The 18,432-nt window shown below is 37.1% G+C and overlaps 1 protein-coding gene across 4 annotated transcripts in view; it reads left to right on the top strand.

Annotated features, from left to right (window-relative positions):
• Positions 1-18,432, top strand: part of N4BP2 (NEDD4 binding protein 2) — a 42,741-nt gene that overhangs the window by 3,489 nt on the left and 20,820 nt on the right. For 2 of the 4 annotated variants that reach the window (XM_085322819.1, XM_085322823.1), the window contains exons 1-8: positions 7-155; positions 2,946-3,060; positions 3,357-3,529; positions 9,786-10,125; positions 11,783-13,025; positions 13,894-14,018; positions 15,215-15,303; positions 17,752-17,828. In XM_085322819.1, coding sequence (XP_085178945.1) covers positions 9,906-10,125; positions 11,783-13,025; positions 13,894-14,018; positions 15,215-15,303; positions 17,752-17,828 — 1,754 coding nt within the window. In that variant the 5' untranslated portion in view covers positions 7-155; positions 2,946-3,060; positions 3,357-3,529; positions 9,786-9,905. Of the gene's footprint in view, positions 1-6; positions 156-2,945; positions 3,061-3,356; positions 3,530-6,089; positions 6,107-9,785; positions 10,126-11,782; positions 13,026-13,893; positions 14,019-15,214; positions 15,304-17,751; positions 17,829-18,432 lie in introns of those variants that run through there. The other 2 variants (XM_085322820.1, XM_085322822.1) reach the window with 2 other exon arrangements.

The raw sequence follows: 18,432 nt of genomic DNA, 5'->3' as shown, positions 1-18,432 counted from the left end.
AACAGTGCTTTGGAGATGCAGCAAATCTTGAATTACAGGTAGAGGCACTGCTGTCAGGAGGCTATTCAGAGAAAGGTACAAATCTTCATCTGGAGAAGACGTGAAAGACCATTCTGTTTTGCTGACTGCTATGACAGAGCTCTCATTTTACAGAGGTATTATCTTTATTCATTCCCCTTTTAACCTGACTTTTGGATAGAGTCTCTGGAAACATAGTGTGAGCAAACCGCAGCTCTGTTGGGCAGGAATTCTCTTTTTGCTTTGCAAGTACCCCCCMAAAAAAAAGTTTCTCTTGTTCTTGCTGTTTATAACATGGAGCAGAAATGCAGTTCTAAGCAGCAGTATTAACTGCAAGCGTTAAACTACAGAAACACTCACATAGCTGTAGTCTGATCTCATTAGTTCCAGCTTTCTGCATTGCTCTGGGGGGTAGATGCGTGTCACTGCATAGCAGCAGAGCTGTGTGAACCCGTGCCGGGGTCTGCCCAGGCGCTCCGAGAGCTCTGCCTCGGGGAGACCTTCCCTCATCAGAAATGAGTTTGAAGGAGGGGATAACCCTTGCTACAGAATACTGAGGCAGGACTTCGAGCTGTAGGGAGGCTACCAAAGAGTGTAGGAGGGAAGCTGTAAAAGGACTTGCTGTCTCTAGGCTCCCCTAAGGCTGGAAAAAAATACTGCAGATACTGCTGTCTTTTTTTTTTTTTGACAAAACAAGCCTCTCCACCTAAACAAAGAAAGTAGCTGCCTGTTGCTTTTCTAACCCATCATGGTGTACATCTGCAGCCTCCAGAATACCAAGGCCACCCATGTTTACTGTGTCCCAAACTCTGACCTTCTGTACACAGCAAAAAGGAAGGTGTTTGGAGTCCTTGTGGAGGCATTTGGCAAATGGTGGAAGGAATACAGCTGCGTGGTGGGATTACCTTAAGGATGGGGATAGCTCATAGAAACCTAGCTCATAGAAAACCTGCCTGGCTTACAGGAAAGCTAGTGCTGAGAGTGCTCAGCTACAGTTCTAGTTTCATCTGAAAAAAAATCCGGCAACGGGAGAAAGAACAGTGAAGGAGGAGTGCACAAGCAGTAGCTCCTAACAAGCAGAGCCTGCCGCCAGGGAACGCGCTTACTAGTCGCTGTGTGTATTCTGTCTTTTCCTCCTTTTCTGCCTCCCTGCTTTAATCATGTGCCACTGGCAGGAGATCTGCCCGTCTTTGAGAGCGAACTTTTCTGTGAGCTTGTACTCACCTGTAGGGAGAGCCGCTAAGAAAAGCAGCTTCCCAGCRTGAAAGGAAACCGCACGATGTGGAGTTTGGCGGTTTCTGTCACCTGTCGAACAGCAGCCGACTGCCACTGCAGGTTAGCTTGTGCCGCTCTTGACAGGCGGAGGAGAGCCTTCGAGCCTTTCCCAGCCAACAGGGCTCTTCTCTTTCCGAAGGTTGTATTTGCTTCCTAATCCTCTGCTTCAGACCTGTTGGTGCTGGTTTTGCACTCTYGAACTTTGCACTTGATGGACAAAGCTTTTGGTTCCTTACTCAGCGCAGGTTTTCTTTCCTGTTAGCACAAAAGAATCCATMTATGGTACAGGCCGTGCACAAGGCTTAAAAGTCACGAAAGTGGGATGGGAGGGAAAAACCCCAAGCAGAGTGGATTACATAAAGCGAGTGTATCGAGACAAGTGAGTCAGTGTCTTGCACTTTAAAAGAATTTTATTTAAAAAACCCAGGACCTTAGTTAAAACTGTTGAAATAGAAAAAACCCTCTGAACAGCGAAAATAACACGGAGTGGGAGAAGGAAAAGAGCAGAGAAGACATTTTAAGTGCTTTGTCTCTAACTGGGTATAGATTTTCACATTGAACAATGAATTGTGCACGTAGCCTGTTCTGTTACTAACTGCGAACAGAAATGAAAGAATGCAAAAGGGACCCAAACTGTTGCCGTTGCTACTCTTTGGCTTGTTTAGAAAAATCTGCTGGGAGGCATCTCCCTTCTTCTTTTCTTCGCCTTGTGGTTTTTAGAGAGGAGGCTTGAACCAAAATGGAAACCTCCTTGTTGTATGAATTGAACTAGAGAATACGGTGACTGGGTSTCAGTTTGGTTTTGTTAGCTGCTGCTATGTCTGTGCTTCTGTTTAAATRCTTGCTTGTTTTGCTCCATTTGTAAGACTTAGAAACAACAACAACAAAATCCCCCAGGGGAACAAATCTGGAAATAACCTTTGTATTTTCATGCATTTGTTAGGCAGTCTGATTCAGAAAGCAGAAATTTAGGTAGAGGAAAGAATGTAATGTTACACTGCTATTGGTTACACTTCAGCCTTGTCTTCCTGTCCTGGACTGAATTTATATTTTAGAGGTAAAATGCTCTGTAAAATTGCTGACTGGCTCTTCAGTCTCTCCTTTTGTGGTTTTAGCAGTTTAGCGCAGCTTTGGGGAAGCCGTGTGCTTGCGAGTTCTCTGCCTGCAACCTGTCCTTCRTTTTGTAAATTTAGATCCTCTTTGGTTTTGCTTATCTTAATCGCTCTATATGTTTTGATCGGCGTTCTTAATGCTTTGGAGAAATGGTACGTGATCAGGTACAACATGGGAGACAGGTTTCTCTGCTTCTGGGGAAGATTCTTTTAAAGAAACTGGGCCATCAACCAGGTGTTTTAGGAGTATGTCAGAATATTTGTTTAAATTTCTATTTCTGGTATATGTTTCTTCATTTTTTTTCCTTTTAATTGATTTTAAATTTGTTTGAAAGCGTCACTGCTATTAGGAAACTAAACTCTGATTTAAAATGTATGTACACTGGAATGAAGTCAGGCTTCAAGTGGATCTAACTTATCTCCACTGTTTAGGACTCTTCAGCTGCTTTAGTGAACAGAAATGCAGTTTTCTAGCATAATTAGAGCATTAAAAATTAATGATTTATCAGTAAGTAATATATTCTGATTTTAATGTACCAGGATTTCTTTGCCTAATTCTCCGTATGATGGAATGAATCTTTTCGTGACCAGCATGGATATGAGAACATTTTCAAGATGGTTAAGAATTGCGATGAGGAGCAAAGTGAAAGGACAAGTGAGGAAACTTATTTTTATAACCAATTATTTCTRTTGTCGTTATATCGTTTCTTTGCCTGATGTAAGTCAACTATTTTGCAAAAGAAATCCGTGGCTGAAATCAAGTAGATATCCTTAGCAAAGCTTACATCTGAGCACAACTTGGCATGCTAGGTAATTTGTCAGTAAAATGTTAGTGTGCTTAATCTATTTAAATTGTGTATATATTGCTCAGTGTTAAAACTTTGCCTACAGTTACATAGTCCATGAACAAACTATCAATTTTAATTTGTGTTCTGCTAATTTCTTTGTCAGGAAGGAGCATCCACTTCTATTGACATCTAATTTATATGTTGACAGTATGGTTTCCTGACAGAAGAGTGTATTATATTTTTTAACTGCAAAATCTTTATTAAATGTGTCATCAGTGCTGGTTTACAAAAGATGAAAAGGGTCCCACTGTGGAGCAACTCAGTGAAGCTCAAAATGTAAGTTGTATACCATTATTATTTTATTTGAATTACAAATACAGATTTTTTTTCAGTCTGTAGAATGTCAGTGTATTTCTAAAGCCAGAAAATGAAAAGAAACATTACATGATAAATATTTTACGTATTTTGAAATTCAAAAATCAGTTTAAAATACTCTTTTATAGGTTATGCAGTTATCTTCTGCATTACTCAGAGAAATTTAAAAATATATATAAATCAGGCAACTTTGGTCATGTTGGTTGAAAGTTACATTAGGTCAAAGTTGAATTTTGATGGCTTATTTGTCATTTGAACTTGATCATAGTCAAACTAGAAATTTCCTATGCTGCTGAATGCTTTTAGTATATCTTGAGGAGTGCTCAGAGTGTGTTTATGGTCTATTCATTTCAATAGTAAGTTCTCCTAATGACAAATATGTGTTTGCAGGGTTGTGGGGAGTTTTTAACTTAGATTTTTGTTTAGGTAGTTTTAAGTGCTTTTAATTCTTTGGCTTATGTGTCGAAGAAAGATTCCACTTAAAGCATTTCCAAGGAAGACTTTCAATTATCTTTATGTAAAGTCTAAGTAAAGTTACAATTAGCATGGCCTGTGTTTGAGCGTGGATTTTGCCCTATAATGTTTGCTCTACCTAAGAAGAAACTACCTGTTCCTCAGCCCTTACTTTGGTGTCTCTTACCTGAATTGAAGGAAAAAACTTCAGCAGTTTAAATGAGATTCCCATATGTGATTGCCCTTTGGCTGGAAAYTTCTTTTACTGTAGTTGGTGGAGAGAAATATTTTTGTCGGTATAGCAATACAAACCTTGTTTGTTAATAGCTGAAGTAATAGTTAAGTTGTCACGCTCCAGAGTTAATGTTTTTCTTTGAACGTGTTCAGGCTGAACCCTGTAAGAATGCTACTAGTGTCAACACTTGTTTAAATTGATTTGCTGATCATTTTGTTTTACAAACAGTTTCCATAAGATTTTAAGTATTGGCTTTGGCCTGATGTTGTGAGCAGAATTCTTCCATGCAAGATGGCTGGTATCTTCCCTGCTCTCTCAATTGCTGCTTTCTGCAATGGCAAACCACAAGGTGGAGGGCCTCCAGGCCAGGTTAATTTTTTTTTCATAAAACATTTCATAGTCATTGTCTTTCACTAAGACAATAACTTCRCTCTCCTTTTTTTTTGTCAGGAAGGCTGGTATGGTGTTATTTTAATATGTGTTTGTTTAATTGATTGTTTTTCTTTTCACTGGAAAGAAAGCTGAATGTGGTTAGTAAGATGTGGGGATAGAGCATCACCCCCCTTGCTGTGCAAGGCAGGCCACTTCTCTTTGCTTTATTGTTCCATCTGTGAAACAGAAGAGGAAAAGGTGTTGTGTTGGGTTGATAAGGTTGGTGCTTGTCTGTTTGCATAGTGACTGGCTTGCCTGTAATGGCTGCTGATCCTTGGCTGTATGTTTCCAAGCCTGACCGTGTCTGTGCTTTGTCCATCCAGATCCTTTGGGGTAGCAGTGCAGAAACAGGCAATATCTTAAGCTCATAATCTAGACATAAAAATAAACTGTGGCCACCTAGAAAGTTTGCTAACGTTAAGCATCCTGAGCTGATAAGTCTTCTGCTTTTTCTTTTGCAGGTTGTTAAAACTTGAAAGTCATTTTATAGAGGATGCCAGTATCTTAATATCTCTTTTCTTCTTCAGATTGCTTGATTAAGAGGTAGTTTTTCTGCAAGTAGATTTTTGTATGTATACTTACTTCTGGTAGTTGAACTACATTGGGAGAAGATCTTTACCATCAGGAGATGTGTAGTTTTGAAGAAGAGTGRGGAGAGGCCAGTGGTTTCTCTGTTAATTTTTTTTTGTTGCCTTTTTTTTAAAGGTGAAGTTGAGGGTGCCACAAGAGTATTGCTTTTCCTCAGTGCTGAAATGAAACAGCTGTTTGCTTTAGTTGCATGTGTGTAGAATGATGGTACCCAGAATCGACTAGCGAACCTCCGAGTATATTGCAGCCTTTGACTAGTTGTCTAGAATTCCATTTCAGTGTGTCCAGCATAGCCCTGCTCTTCTAAACCGTTATGGTATTACAAACCCCTTTTAATCTTGGGGAAAAATCTAATTTCTAGCTAACTACCGACTGATTCATATTATATTATTCAGAACCTACAAATATGGTTGACCTGCAAATTTAACTGTTGAAGCAGTCTTGACTCAGATTGCTGAAAATTATTTCTGTCTTTTTAGTAAACTAATTTCTCCCCCCAAAATCTGAATGTATAATTTGAAATAATACACAATTTGAAAACACAAGCCCCTAATTAATGTCCTCAAAAGTTCAGGACATGCTCTTAAAAGCAAGTGAATAACTTGCCTTTTAGTTGAGTATATTTGAATTATCTCTTATGTAATAAAAATTGAGAGTATAGTAATAGTACAGCGTGCTTTATATGATCRCAGGCTTTTTTAATATACTTTCTTTGTGCTTGGTAATATCTAGAGAGATATTGCCCGGGAATCTGTCTAGGAATTACACGGACAATATGATGGTAAACAAAGGAGCTTCTGTCAAAATACCTATCTGCAACAGTGGCCATGGTAAATACCTTATTTAAAAAGAAGTCATGGGCAATGCTGATTTGTCTTTTTGATAGGTTTAACAATTTATAGCATTTTGCTAAAACTTTAAAGATTGAACAAGGAGACGATATTGATCTGTGCTTTGATCTAGTATATCTTGAAGTAGTGCAAGTCACAAGACTTTGACCTGTGTGCAAATTCTGAGGTGACCAGTGTCTTTTCTGCCCACCAAGTCTTCACTCAGTTGTTTACTTCCGGCCACTTTGTAGTCTACATATTTCTTTTCGGAATCTAAGAGTTTTTCAAAATTACCCAGGTAATAGCTCAAAGAACTTAWTTTTTTTCAAAATTACACAAAGTACATTTTCTTTTTGATACCTGTTCTTTTATTAAGGACAAAGCAAACTTCAGGAATGACTGTCCAGGAAAATAAAGGAAGAGTTCTAAACTGATCAGTAAACTTGCAAAAAAGTATATGCTATAGCAAAATTATTGCAATGTTTAAGAATATTTTGTTTTCTGAAGTAAAGAAAAAAGTAATAATATACATTCTGAGGAATTTCTTAATCCACAGAAGGAAAAATTGATTTTGGAAAACTAGAGGTAACATTTTAGGTAAAGCAGGGAGGAAAAACAGATGTGGATCTATTTCTTAAATACCTATTTGATCTAAATCTCCATGTTTATTTCAGCCTTTTCCTCAATAATATATTGGACAAAAGATTAAGAAATCTGGAACCAGCAAGAAGTCTAACACTTAAAATTTTCATTTATTAGATTTTAAAAAAATTCTAATAAATTAAAAACCTTTACATTTTTGCTGTGATTTTTCTGTTGTGTTTTTCTTATTTCTCTGTAATAATATTAAAGATTTGTAGTAATGTATTTACAAGATTTTTAGGTCTCAGGACCACTGCAACAGTATCTTACCTTGAAAAATAAGTGTTATGRTCATTGTTGATATAAGTAGAATCTTTTCCTGTAAAACACAATATTTTCTGTAGCATATTAACCATAAGAAAAATAAAGTGTTGGTAGAGTTGGAATGACATACGATGATAAGGAGGGTGATAGCAGGTATGTGATTAATCACAATGAACAGTTTAAACCTCAATAAGACTGAAGTAATGCAGTATAATTTATTGATTTAGATTCAGACAGTCTTAAGTGTATGGATTTGTTAGTTTATTTTAACATGTAATGGGATTCACAGTCCAGTGTATGTAGTACCTGGGAAAGGAAAATACTTTAGTGAATTAAGAAAATCAGTATTAAAAGACCTAGCTTAAGAGAATCTCTTGGCAGTAGTTCTTTACGAGATTGATTTATTATAAGGGACTTGGATTGAAATGTTACCAACACTTGGAATATCTTGGTTATAATATCTTGCTGTTTAGTAACAACAAGGTATGTGAATACTTTTATTCCTTGCAGGATCTTTCCTTTGTCACTGAACCTGTTGTTATACTGAAGAACAATCACATTTTTAAGCTCTGACACATTTTACTTGAAGTTATGTCTCAACCTGTTTTACGGGCTGGAGGATGAATCAAATAGGAATATGAGTTGGAAATCCATGAGTTGCCGTAACTTTGTTTCTCTCTCTCACTCTTTTTTTTTTTTTTTTTTTACTTAAATATTTTTGTCTGTAATGAATAGTATAATTTGTTTCCCAAACTAGTATTCTACAAGTAAACATACAGACTTTCATTCAGATAATTGAAGGGTGACTAATCAGAGAATAGCCAAAAAATATATAATTAAAAAACCATAGTTCTGGTTGTCCCAGCTCAGTCTAGCAGCTTCCACTGTTGTCTGTCCCTTATTTCTGGAAGTCTGTCTTTTCCTGTGCACTGTTTTCCTTCTGTCATGTGTTTCATTCTTCCTTGACCTCTTCATTGTCTGACATCTGTCTTACCTACCTAAGGTGCAAATACATATGGTAGAAACTCCTGGGACCCTGGAGTTGTCTGTTTTCCTTATTAAAAAAAAAAAAATCTATGACTTGGGAGTGTAAGAATCCACCTCTTCGTAAGTGATGCTTCTCATAGTTACTGTAAGAGATCGCTAGAGAGAGAATAGTGGAGAAAGGCTGTCAGGATCTGGCATTGCCATTTGTGTGCCAGTGATCCAGGGAGGGACGGACTGCGTAGTGCTGCCATGGATTTATCTGTACACGTTAAATTGTTCATCACTGGAAAAATAACCTTTATGTAGAAGCAGGCGTTTTATGTCCTACTTAGTAATTGTTATCATCAGACACTGAGTCTTCACTGTAATTCAAACATCAGATTCTCGCACTTACCAAGGTTTGTTAGTCAACTGAATAGCTCTTTGTAAAACTTAATAGTGATTTTAGTATTATGAGCTTTACTGGAACACAACAGAGCTCTGACTTTAATATGAAGAAAAAACTGAAATCCTGTGTAGGGCTACGAAGATGATCAGAGGGCTGGAGCACCTGCCCTGTGAGGAACGGCTGTGAGAGCTGGGCCTCTTCAGCCTGGGGAAGAGAAGACTGAGGGGGGATCTGATCAATGTGTACAAGTACCTGAAGGGAGGGTGTCAAGGGGACGGGGACAAACTCTTTTCAGTTGTCCCCTGTGACAGGACAAGAGGCAATGGGCAGAAATCGAAGCACAGGAAGTTCTGCCTGAATGTGAGGGGGAATTTCTTCCCTGTGAGAGTGACGGAGCACTGGAACAGGCTGCCCAGAGAGGTTGTGGAGTCTCCTTTTCTGGAGGTCTCCTTTTCTTCAAGGCCCGGCTGGATGCAACCCTGTCTAACATGCTCTAGGTGACCCTGCTGAGCRGGGAGGTTGGACTAGATGATCTCCAGAGGTCCCTTCCAACCTTACTGATTCTATGATTCTACTGTTTGCTTATACTTCAATAAATAATTGCTTTCATTTTCTGTGCAGAATTAGTGTAATAACTGCAGTGATTCTAGATGACATGATGTTTTAACTAAGACTATTCAAAAAATTTTAGGGAGGAAGTGGAGGAGGAAGGCTGAAGCCTCTTCTTGCTTCATGATTCTCACTTCAACCTCCAAAATATTTTCAACAATTAAACCCCCAGAATCACAGCATTGTTGAGGTTGGAAGGTGCTTCTAGAACTCACCTAGTCCAACTTGCTACTCAAAGAAGGGTCTGCTAGAGAACTGTGTCCAGTGGGGCTTTGAATATCCCCAACAGTGAGTCCAGAACCTCTGGGCAATCTGTGTCAGTGTTTGAACACTGAACAATTTCAATTGTTTCTTTTAGAAATAGCAGAAATTGAAAAAAACAGCCATGTTTTGGAAGACTTATGGGTGATTTGGAGATATTTGTTATGTTTCCAATATTTTTGTAGAAGGAGCAAAGGTTCTGGATTTTTAACAGAATATAAACTCAATGTAATGTTAACTCATCAGAGAAATATTTCAAAATGTGTGCCCTGTCTCACTTCTTTCACTTTTCTGGATGTTTTACACTGTTTTATTTGTTTTACTTTCCATACATAGATTGAATATCAAGTTAGGTGGAAAATAAGGCTGCTATTTCGCTGCTAACCATTCAAAAGAAGAAAGCAACCTCCTACAAAATGCTTTTCTGGATACTATAGATTTTTGGGGATCTTTTTGTTATCTTAAGAGGAGGCATGTGGAAATGTGATTGTTTATCTTGTAAAAATTTCTCCTTTCTCTTCTTTCTAGGTATGCCATTTCTGATATGTGCTTCCTGGTTAGGACAGGTTTCTTGTGATTTCTAAACTTGGTACTGTAGAACTCAGGTGGACAAAATAAAACGAGAGCAAACTGATTTTGGAAAACAAAATGCCACGGAAAAGAAAAACTGGTGGGAGTCCCTCTCGGAAAAATGGGAATTTTGACAGAACTGTTCTTGCTGTATCCCCTCAAGGAGACCTAAGACCTTCAGTATCACAAGCGATGTACAGTGTCAATAAGGAAGAGCTCTTCAACAGCATGTCAGAAATGTTTTCTGATCTGGATCCTAGTGTGGTTTATATGGTTTTATCTGAATGTGATTTTAAAGGTAAACAAAATACTATTGGCATTATAGTTTTGTTGCATATGCAGATAGCCCTTAAAAAGGGCAACTCCAAAAAACTTGGTGTGGGAGTTGCAAGCCTGTTTGTCAGTTTAGCTTTTAAAGAGTAGGTGAGTCATAATATTTTGAAATCTTATACCTCTTCCCATACAAGATTCTCCTAAATTTTTGGCAACATTTTTGTGAGGCTGGTGAGTCGCAGTAGCAGTGTGCTCTGTAAACATAGGCGCAGTTTAGGTGGCTTGCTCTGTGACACAGAACAGGCAAAGTTGTATAGAGTACCCAGTTTTTCCAGTTAGTTTCTGTGCCATATCAGATGCAGAAACTTTCTGCTGGACGGGTGTATTAAATTCTGCATCACAATTTCTAAGGCAACAGTACACAGTGTATAGTCCTGGCAGCTTTTGCTTAATTGTTTGAGTTTTTCTTTTGTTTTATTTTGTTTTTCACCATCATCTTGTGATTTCCACTGAGGATTAGCTTTTGCGGGATAAATTTTGTTTGTCATGTTAGTTCTCTGCAGCCTTGCTTGAACTGTGTTTCTCTYCCTGCAATTTACTTACCCACGTGAGGTAGTCTCTTCATGTGTCCAGTCCTTCTGATTCTTTTGTGGTTTTGAAATCATCTTATACATGAGTTCATTAGCTTATAATAAAAATAATGGATGACATGCTGTATAGCAACATCCGGCGAGTTATTATGGGAGGAGAATAAATCGTATGTGGAACATTTTAAACGATCTGTATCCACATGATCAGATGTGATTAGTTAAGATTTTTCTAAGGATATTTGCAAAGAAGACAGAGATTTAGAATTTCTCATATGTATGAAAGCTAGGTAGCCATTAAAAGGGCTGCTTTTATTACTGTTTTAAGCTTACGTAAATTATGTATAGTACTTAACAGCTTTCTCATGTTGTTTGATGCTTTTTTTTAACCTTTTTTGAATTGGAATTGATAGAATTTTTGATTTATGCCTTGAAGTCTAATAAAATTTACCTTTATCAAAGTAATAGAGTTATGTTTTAAAGAACTTACACCTTGCATTTTTTTCTGCGTTGGCCTTCAGAAAAACAGAAGCTTAGTTTTAGGTCTCAGGTGCTGCATGTCCTGGATTTTCGTTTTGTTCAGACTGATCAGAGGCAACCTATACTTTGTTTAGTGGCTTTACAAAGAAGTAATGCAGATACTGTTTTTTTTTTGTTACGACATTTTCAATTGGGCCTAATCATAATGAAAGTAATTTTTATACTTGTATCTCTTTAATCCTTTCTTATCTTAAATATCTTTCAGTTAATTTCACGTTATTTCTTGTATATAATACGTGTTAGAAATAAGCATGTATACAGAAATAAGCATGTGTATAAACATCCAGTTCTGTTTGGTCTGCCCCCCTCAGTTAATATTTCTTTAGTCATTTTTATGCCTACTAGATTACTGTTCTGCAATATGTCTGTATTCAGTTCTGTCTTTATCTCTAACAAGGAACAGGGCAAGTGGTTTGTGGAAGGTTTATTAATAATAATAAAAAGACTGTCAGCTTAACAATTTACATTTTAAAGTGCTTCATGTAAAAATTGTATTTACATCAGATTGTGCTGCTTCAGCTGACCATTCTTTATTCTGTTTACCTTATTCAACAGTAGAACATGCTATGGATTACCTGCTAGAGCTGTCCACCCATGCAAAAGGAGTAGCATCTTCAGAAATCTCAAGTTTTGATTCAGTAGTATCATCAGTAGCTCTTGTTAATCAGCAGAGGTCTGTTATAAGTGAAAGAGTGGGGGAAAGTACTGCAGAAGAAAAAAATTCTGAAGAAACAGAAGAGGTCCTGTCACATGATGTACAGCTAACTGAAGATTTGGATTCCTTAATAGAGAATGCTTTTGTGAGATACAGCTTTGGTGATGAATTACCTAATTCTACAAATGACCAAATCATACATAAACACTCTGTGGAACATGACAATTCTAGTGGCTTTAATGAATTTTCTGAGTGGGAAAAACCTGATTCAGGTTGCAATGCCCTGCTATTTCCACAGCAAATGGAGACAAATAATGAGAACTTAGAAAATTTCTGCTCTTCTCAGCCACCTATGAGTGAGCTGAGCATCCACACAAAAGTTAGTTCACCAGATGAATTGGACCCTTTTGCACAGATGCTGGAAGATCCTGGCTTGTCGGAAATGCTTGTTCATGATGTAGCTCCAGAAGTCTATGAACAATCGAGTGGAGGCACATCATGTGGAAATTCTGATCAGACACAAAATACTGTTTCAGACTATGAAAATGTGACTGCAGCTTCTGGTGTGTCCTTCCAGAGACCTGTGGAATTTACAATAGCTGTCCCTGAAAATCCTAATTCAAAGTGCCTGGAACAGCACAAAGAGGTAATGACTGCCTGTAACAGCCACCAGAGCACTTTTCTCCCGGAGGTGAATGTCTCTTTTGAAAGAACCAATTTCAGAACACCAAAACTAGTAGATTCTCARCAATCTCATCAGGGATATAACTTAAATTTTTCTACACCATCATGTCAAACTCAGCAACATTGGAATATCATGGCTCCCTGTTTTTATCCGTCCAGTGGAAGTCACAGCTTTGTAACTCCTGTGGCTGTTAGTCCAGGCCAGTGGAGACCTGTTTCAGACTATAAGACTTCTGAAACAAAAGGACATTTTTTTTCCTCTCCAGTGGTTTCCAATGCCTGGGATACCAATCCTTCTCTGAAGGTATGGGGAAATCAAGATAGAAACTCAAAATTGAACCACTCGCAAGCACAGCAGCCACCTGTTTGTCACATGATGAGAAAAAAGATGCACCTTATAGGTCAAGTACTTGTTCTTCTCAGAGGTGTTCCAGGATCAGGAAAAACATTTTTGGCAAGGTAGAACATCTATATTGTGAGCTTATAAAAGAAGTTGCTTAATTGTTTTATGGGATATAGTGGAGGCAGAGACTATTTCCTGGCATTTGTAAATAGTTATGCATAAACCCTGATTGGCAGTCACATGGTACATGCAACATCATGTGTAATGATTGCTGAGTTGCTTGCAGCTCCTTGGCCTCTAGTGGAAACTGAAATAAGAAGTGTTGGCTCTGACTTCTGTCGCTGGCCTAAGGTCTGGAATGGAGTTTATGCTAGCAGAGGATTAGTGCGGTAGTATTTAGCTCTACCATGTTCTTCCAGTCCCTATGCATTTCAGGTGTTTCCATCCACCTAAACAGATGGAAATGTATAAAGTCTGCAAAGGCAGAAATTTCCTTTCCATGGTGGGAATTCTTTTAAGAGAATTTGTGCAAGTAGCATATGTTGAACTGGCCAGATCAAAGTTTCTTTTCTTTTCTTTTTTTTTTTTTTTTTCCTAACTCCCCAAAGCTTTAGTTGTGTTTAGACATCTGTGTCTGGCATCAGAAACATTTGGTGCAATTAAGACTGTATACCTGTCTGTTGGTGTGAAAGTATGTCACTAGATGTAGATGAAAAAATCTTCTCGTTTCTTGAAATGAGACTTTCAGGAAGTGTTGAGCAGCTGTTTCTTTTAAACATCTTCAGCCTTTGGAGGAAAGAGGGGAATGGTTATAAATCACTTGTGCCCTAGGGGTTGCTCTTTCTTCAGGGGAAGTTGCTCCTTCTGTTCCTGGTAGTCAGCCATGCCATTTTTGTGCAGGAGTCCAAATACATGCATGGAAGTGAAGACAGCGCGTGCGGAGGTGAAGGGGAAAAAAACTATTTACCTCTTGATCTTCCGCAGGGCTTTGCTTGAGGATAACCCAGGTGGAATCATTCTTAGTACTGATGATTACTTTTGTAAACACGGACGCTACCATTATGATGCCAGTTGCTTAGGGGAAGCACATGACTGGAACAGGAAACGAGGTGAGAAATGAACCAGGGATTAGCTTGCTTGTTTACAGTTCAGTGTCTGAGTGCTGTTTAAGAAGCTGCCTGTCCTGTAATGCTTGTGTTGCAGGATGAGCATTTATGCCATTTTAGAATTATTTTTAATAAGAGGAAAAAGAGTATGAGCACAAACTGAGGAGTGACCTGTCTGTTGTGTGTTTTACACTTACAAATGCCCGTGTCTGTGTCAGTGGATTGTTTTTCTCCTCAGATTCTGTCATGGTATGTATTTTTGGGCTGTGTCCCATTTCTGGAGTGCTGATCTTGCCATCTCCCCAGATTATTTCTTTTAATATTAAGAGGAGAAATTATATGCATTAAATAATGAGGATATTGATATGAATAATACCTACACAGATTTTTCGTGCTCTTTTCTTTCTCTTCAGCAAGAGAATTGCAGTTGTTGGCAAATTTAAGACAAAAACTATAAGAACAAGACAGAAAAAATGATGAATGATGTTTTTACCATGATCAGTGTATTTTTTAATGTTGATTTCCACTAAACTCTCCATAAAACAACTATTTTCAAGCTTTTATTCATTCATTTTGAACTTTCCTTCTGTCAAATTTCTAACTTGCAGAAAAATGAGTTAATAAGAAATATGTGATTCAGTGATAACTTTGTTCAGATACATTATAACATAGCTACAGAAACACGATGCTGTATATCTCAAAGGTAGTGATTCTAAACATTTTATTACTGTGTATTTAAAAAAACTACAATAATTCTTTTGATTTTTTCATATTTTATACAGTTTACAGAGTGGACTAATCTTAAGACTGTTAAAAAGCCAAGAATTTTGTATGCAACAAAGAAGTCCACTTTAAGGTGATCATGTAGTTTTTTTTTAGTTTAATTTACTGATTAGTCATCTTGGTGCATTTTACATCTGCATTTTCATTCCTTGATTATCGTACATATRTTAATTCAGAAGTATAATGCTGTATCTTAGTAGTTTTCCATGTGAGGGTGGGGGATTTTTAAAATAAAAATGCCCTTGGAACAGAAAGATCAAGCTATAGCCAGAGTTCTTTACACCGTGGTTAATTACTATAGCTTATCTATTTAGATAAAAAAAAAAATAATGTAGAGAATGAGTTGAAAATGTTACGCATCTGCTCTATTACCAAGGAGTTAACTGATCACATTCTTTTGTATATGTGTCTTTCAGCCAAAGAAGCATTTGAAAAGAGAATGTCTCCTATAATAATAGACAACACAAACATACAAGCATGGGAGATGAAGCCTTATGTTACTTTGGTTAGTATGATAACTTGAGCAATGTGAAAGGGTATTGTTGACCAGCATGAGAACATATGTTTTAAAATGCAGTTATTGTCTGTCCAGCTCTTGTTTCTCTTCCACAAGGGAGAGTAAAGCCTGGAGTCGGAAAAGTATCATATGGTATTACATTACATCATGTCATAGTCTGTGCATGCCTGAGTATTGACCTGGCCTAGTTTCCAAGTGACAAATCCAAGTGCTACTTGGAAGCAAATTCAACTTTTGTAGAAGAAACTGAATTATTCCTCTTTGTATATTATCAGCAAAATTGTAAAGTTATTTTTATTATTATTCATATTAATTAGTGCTGATTGTATGTTTGATGCTCTGTGAAACTCAAAAACTTAGTCTTGTTTGTCTCTATGTCAAATACAGGATGAGGCTATCAACAGAACAGTGGGAAGACTAATATTTTTGATGAGCTTCATTCCTTGAAGATTAGTCTGAGAATCAGAACTGTATTTATTTGAGAATAAATAAAACCTACTATCAGAAATTCCTTGCCTTAAAGTTGCAGTGTTATAGGGAACTGTTATGAACAGACTTTAAAAGCAATTATCAAATGTTATCTTGCTTGAAAATAGATACACTTAATCATTTTTATTGAAGTGATGTAATTAAACTAAGGCACTTACAATATTGTATTAGTGGTGTAGTGAAAAGTGGCCTGCTTTTATTTTGCACTAAGCATATGCAATCTGAATTTAACTTTCTGAGTTACATTTAATGATTTAAGTAACTTGGTGAACTCTGTTATAGGGATCTTCTGCTCCAGTTTCTGGATAACCTTTCCTTTTACTTAATCATCTTTTAATGCATGTCAGCACTTCTAGGGTCTAGCTCTTACTTTGCTGTTGATCATTCATCATTTTGATTGGTCATTTTTATATATTTCTTTTTTTGTTTACAGAACTTCATTACTGGATAAACTTGGTTCTGATTAATATTTTCTCTAATATCTTTTTTTTTTTCTATTTGAGGAAATGTTATACCTTTAACATAACGTGTTATACCTTTCCATAACATTATGGCAGTAAAGTTTTGTTTTAAAGAAGTACTGTGAGTGGTTTGGGAATGAGGGAGAGATAGACAGAACATCTACTGATCATTTTACTGAAAACAATGGGTAGATTTTCAGCTGGGTTTAGCAAAGCAATGAACTAGGGGGAGAATTCATAGTACTTCAGTGTCTTGCCCTCCTGTGATTTTTCTCATACTCTGACTTCAAATATATTTTTGGATAGTGCTGTAGCTTCTACTTCTGCTACTATTGCTCATGCTGTACTAGTTTTGTTGATAAATGGATTTCATTCAGCGAGTTTGTACTTCTCAAGAGCCCTGATTGCCTTTCTTTTAAAAGTAGGTCATCTGGGATTTCTCCTACACACATACAGGAGCCTGTGCATGAGCACACTAGAATGTATCAGGATATGGAATGGACAGCTTTTTAGCAGATGCTCTACATGTTCTGCAGGATTAGTGAACAATGAGACCTGCATCCAGATCATTTTTTAAATAAAAATTTTGATTCTATTATATTTGCTTCTGTTAACATTTGTCAAATTAATTAACAGGTCTGTCAGAAAGACAAAAAGCCTCTGATTTTGCTGTATACTGAAATAAAGGTATAACAAAAGTTCTTCCAGGAAATGCAGGCTTGGGTAGGGAAAAGAAATCTTCTCCAAAAAAAAAAAAAAAAAAAAAAAAAAAAAGAAAAAGGGGAGGGGGGGGGTTAGGAAATGGCATATTACTTGGAATGTTTGTCTGTCCTGATGAGACTTTGGACTGCTTTTCTCTCATGGTGAGACTAGACCATGTAAGAACCACATGCTTCACTTGTAGTCCCCATGCTTCAGGAAGGCTGCATTAGTGCAAGTGAATTAATTGCTTCTGTTTTGAAATTGGCTTGCCTCTGGTCAACTCTGAATAGAAACAGCGAGTTAGTCTCTGTGTCTCTGTCTATGAGAGACTGTGGAGACATGCCCGCACCATACTTGGAAAGAGGAGATACTCTGACTTGGGAAGAGATTGAACATTGAAAAGGATGATATAAATAATTTTTTTAAAAAAATCACTATAAATAGCATGGRKGTGTGTGTGTGTGTGTGTCTGTCAGGGGTGAATGTTAACTGGAGTTAATTAGTTAGATCTAGTATCTGTCTGTACGTGACTGATACTTTACAGTGATCATGGTACACATTTAAGCTTACAGTAACAGAAGTAGATAAATCATGTATGTGCTTTGAAAAATCTCCATTTGTATAATCAGAAATGAACACTGAACAAAAATATCTTATTCCAAATATTTAATGTTTTGAGAAATGCAGAACCTGCTTTGTTAAAGCTGCCAGTTTTTTACATGTTGTGTGCTTTTCCATAAAGAAATGACTAATTTGTCTTTGGTTTTGTATCTGTTTTATTCAGGCTCAGCAATTCAAATATAAAGTCATGTTCCGAGAGCCAGACACTTGGTGGAAGTTTAAACCAAAAGAACTTGAAAAGTAAGAATATAAAGGAAAATGTCACATTAGATTGTACATCTTTCTTGTTCTGTAACTTGTATTTTTAAAATGTACCATAGTACAGTGGCTCATCAGGTAGTAAGAGGTCAGTGAGGATTTTTGTGATAGAAAGTAGCTTTCTTAATTTACTTTATTTTGTTTTTGCATACAGTATTAGCTTTTGTGGGATTCTACATAGTATTCTGCAAATTTTCTCCTGTCACTTCAACTGCATACAAAAGAAACTGATTATCAATAGTGATTATATAATACTTTCATGACTGCACTTCTTTTACATTTAAGGTACAGTGACTGCTCCTTTGGGATCCTGAAATTGCAAAAATGATGTCAGGTTGTATCTGTGTTTTGTATTCAGTTGGTCTGTTGCCTTACTTTGAACATTACTGCTGCCACTTACTGTAGGGCAGTCAGTACCTCATGGACTGAGAGGAACAAACTCTTCTTTGGGAGTGAATCAGCGTTGTTGTTTGCCTCTTTTTTAGCAGCATCCTTTACACTGTCTCCCATAGTGTACTTAGAACCGAATAGGTAAGATAAGAACTATGTAAATGGATGAAAAGGTAGCTGGAAGATTGTCTGGGTA

Source organism: Rhea americana, unplaced genomic scaffold, assembly GCF_003343005.1.
Source record: "Rhea americana isolate MKP2758 unplaced genomic scaffold, rheAme1 scaffold_8, whole genome shotgun sequence".
Taxonomy (NCBI): Eukaryota; Metazoa; Chordata; class Aves; order Rheiformes; family Rheidae; genus Rhea; species Rhea americana.
The sequence above is the reverse complement of the archived record's forward strand: the minus strand, read 5'-3'. Positions and strand labels throughout refer to the sequence as shown.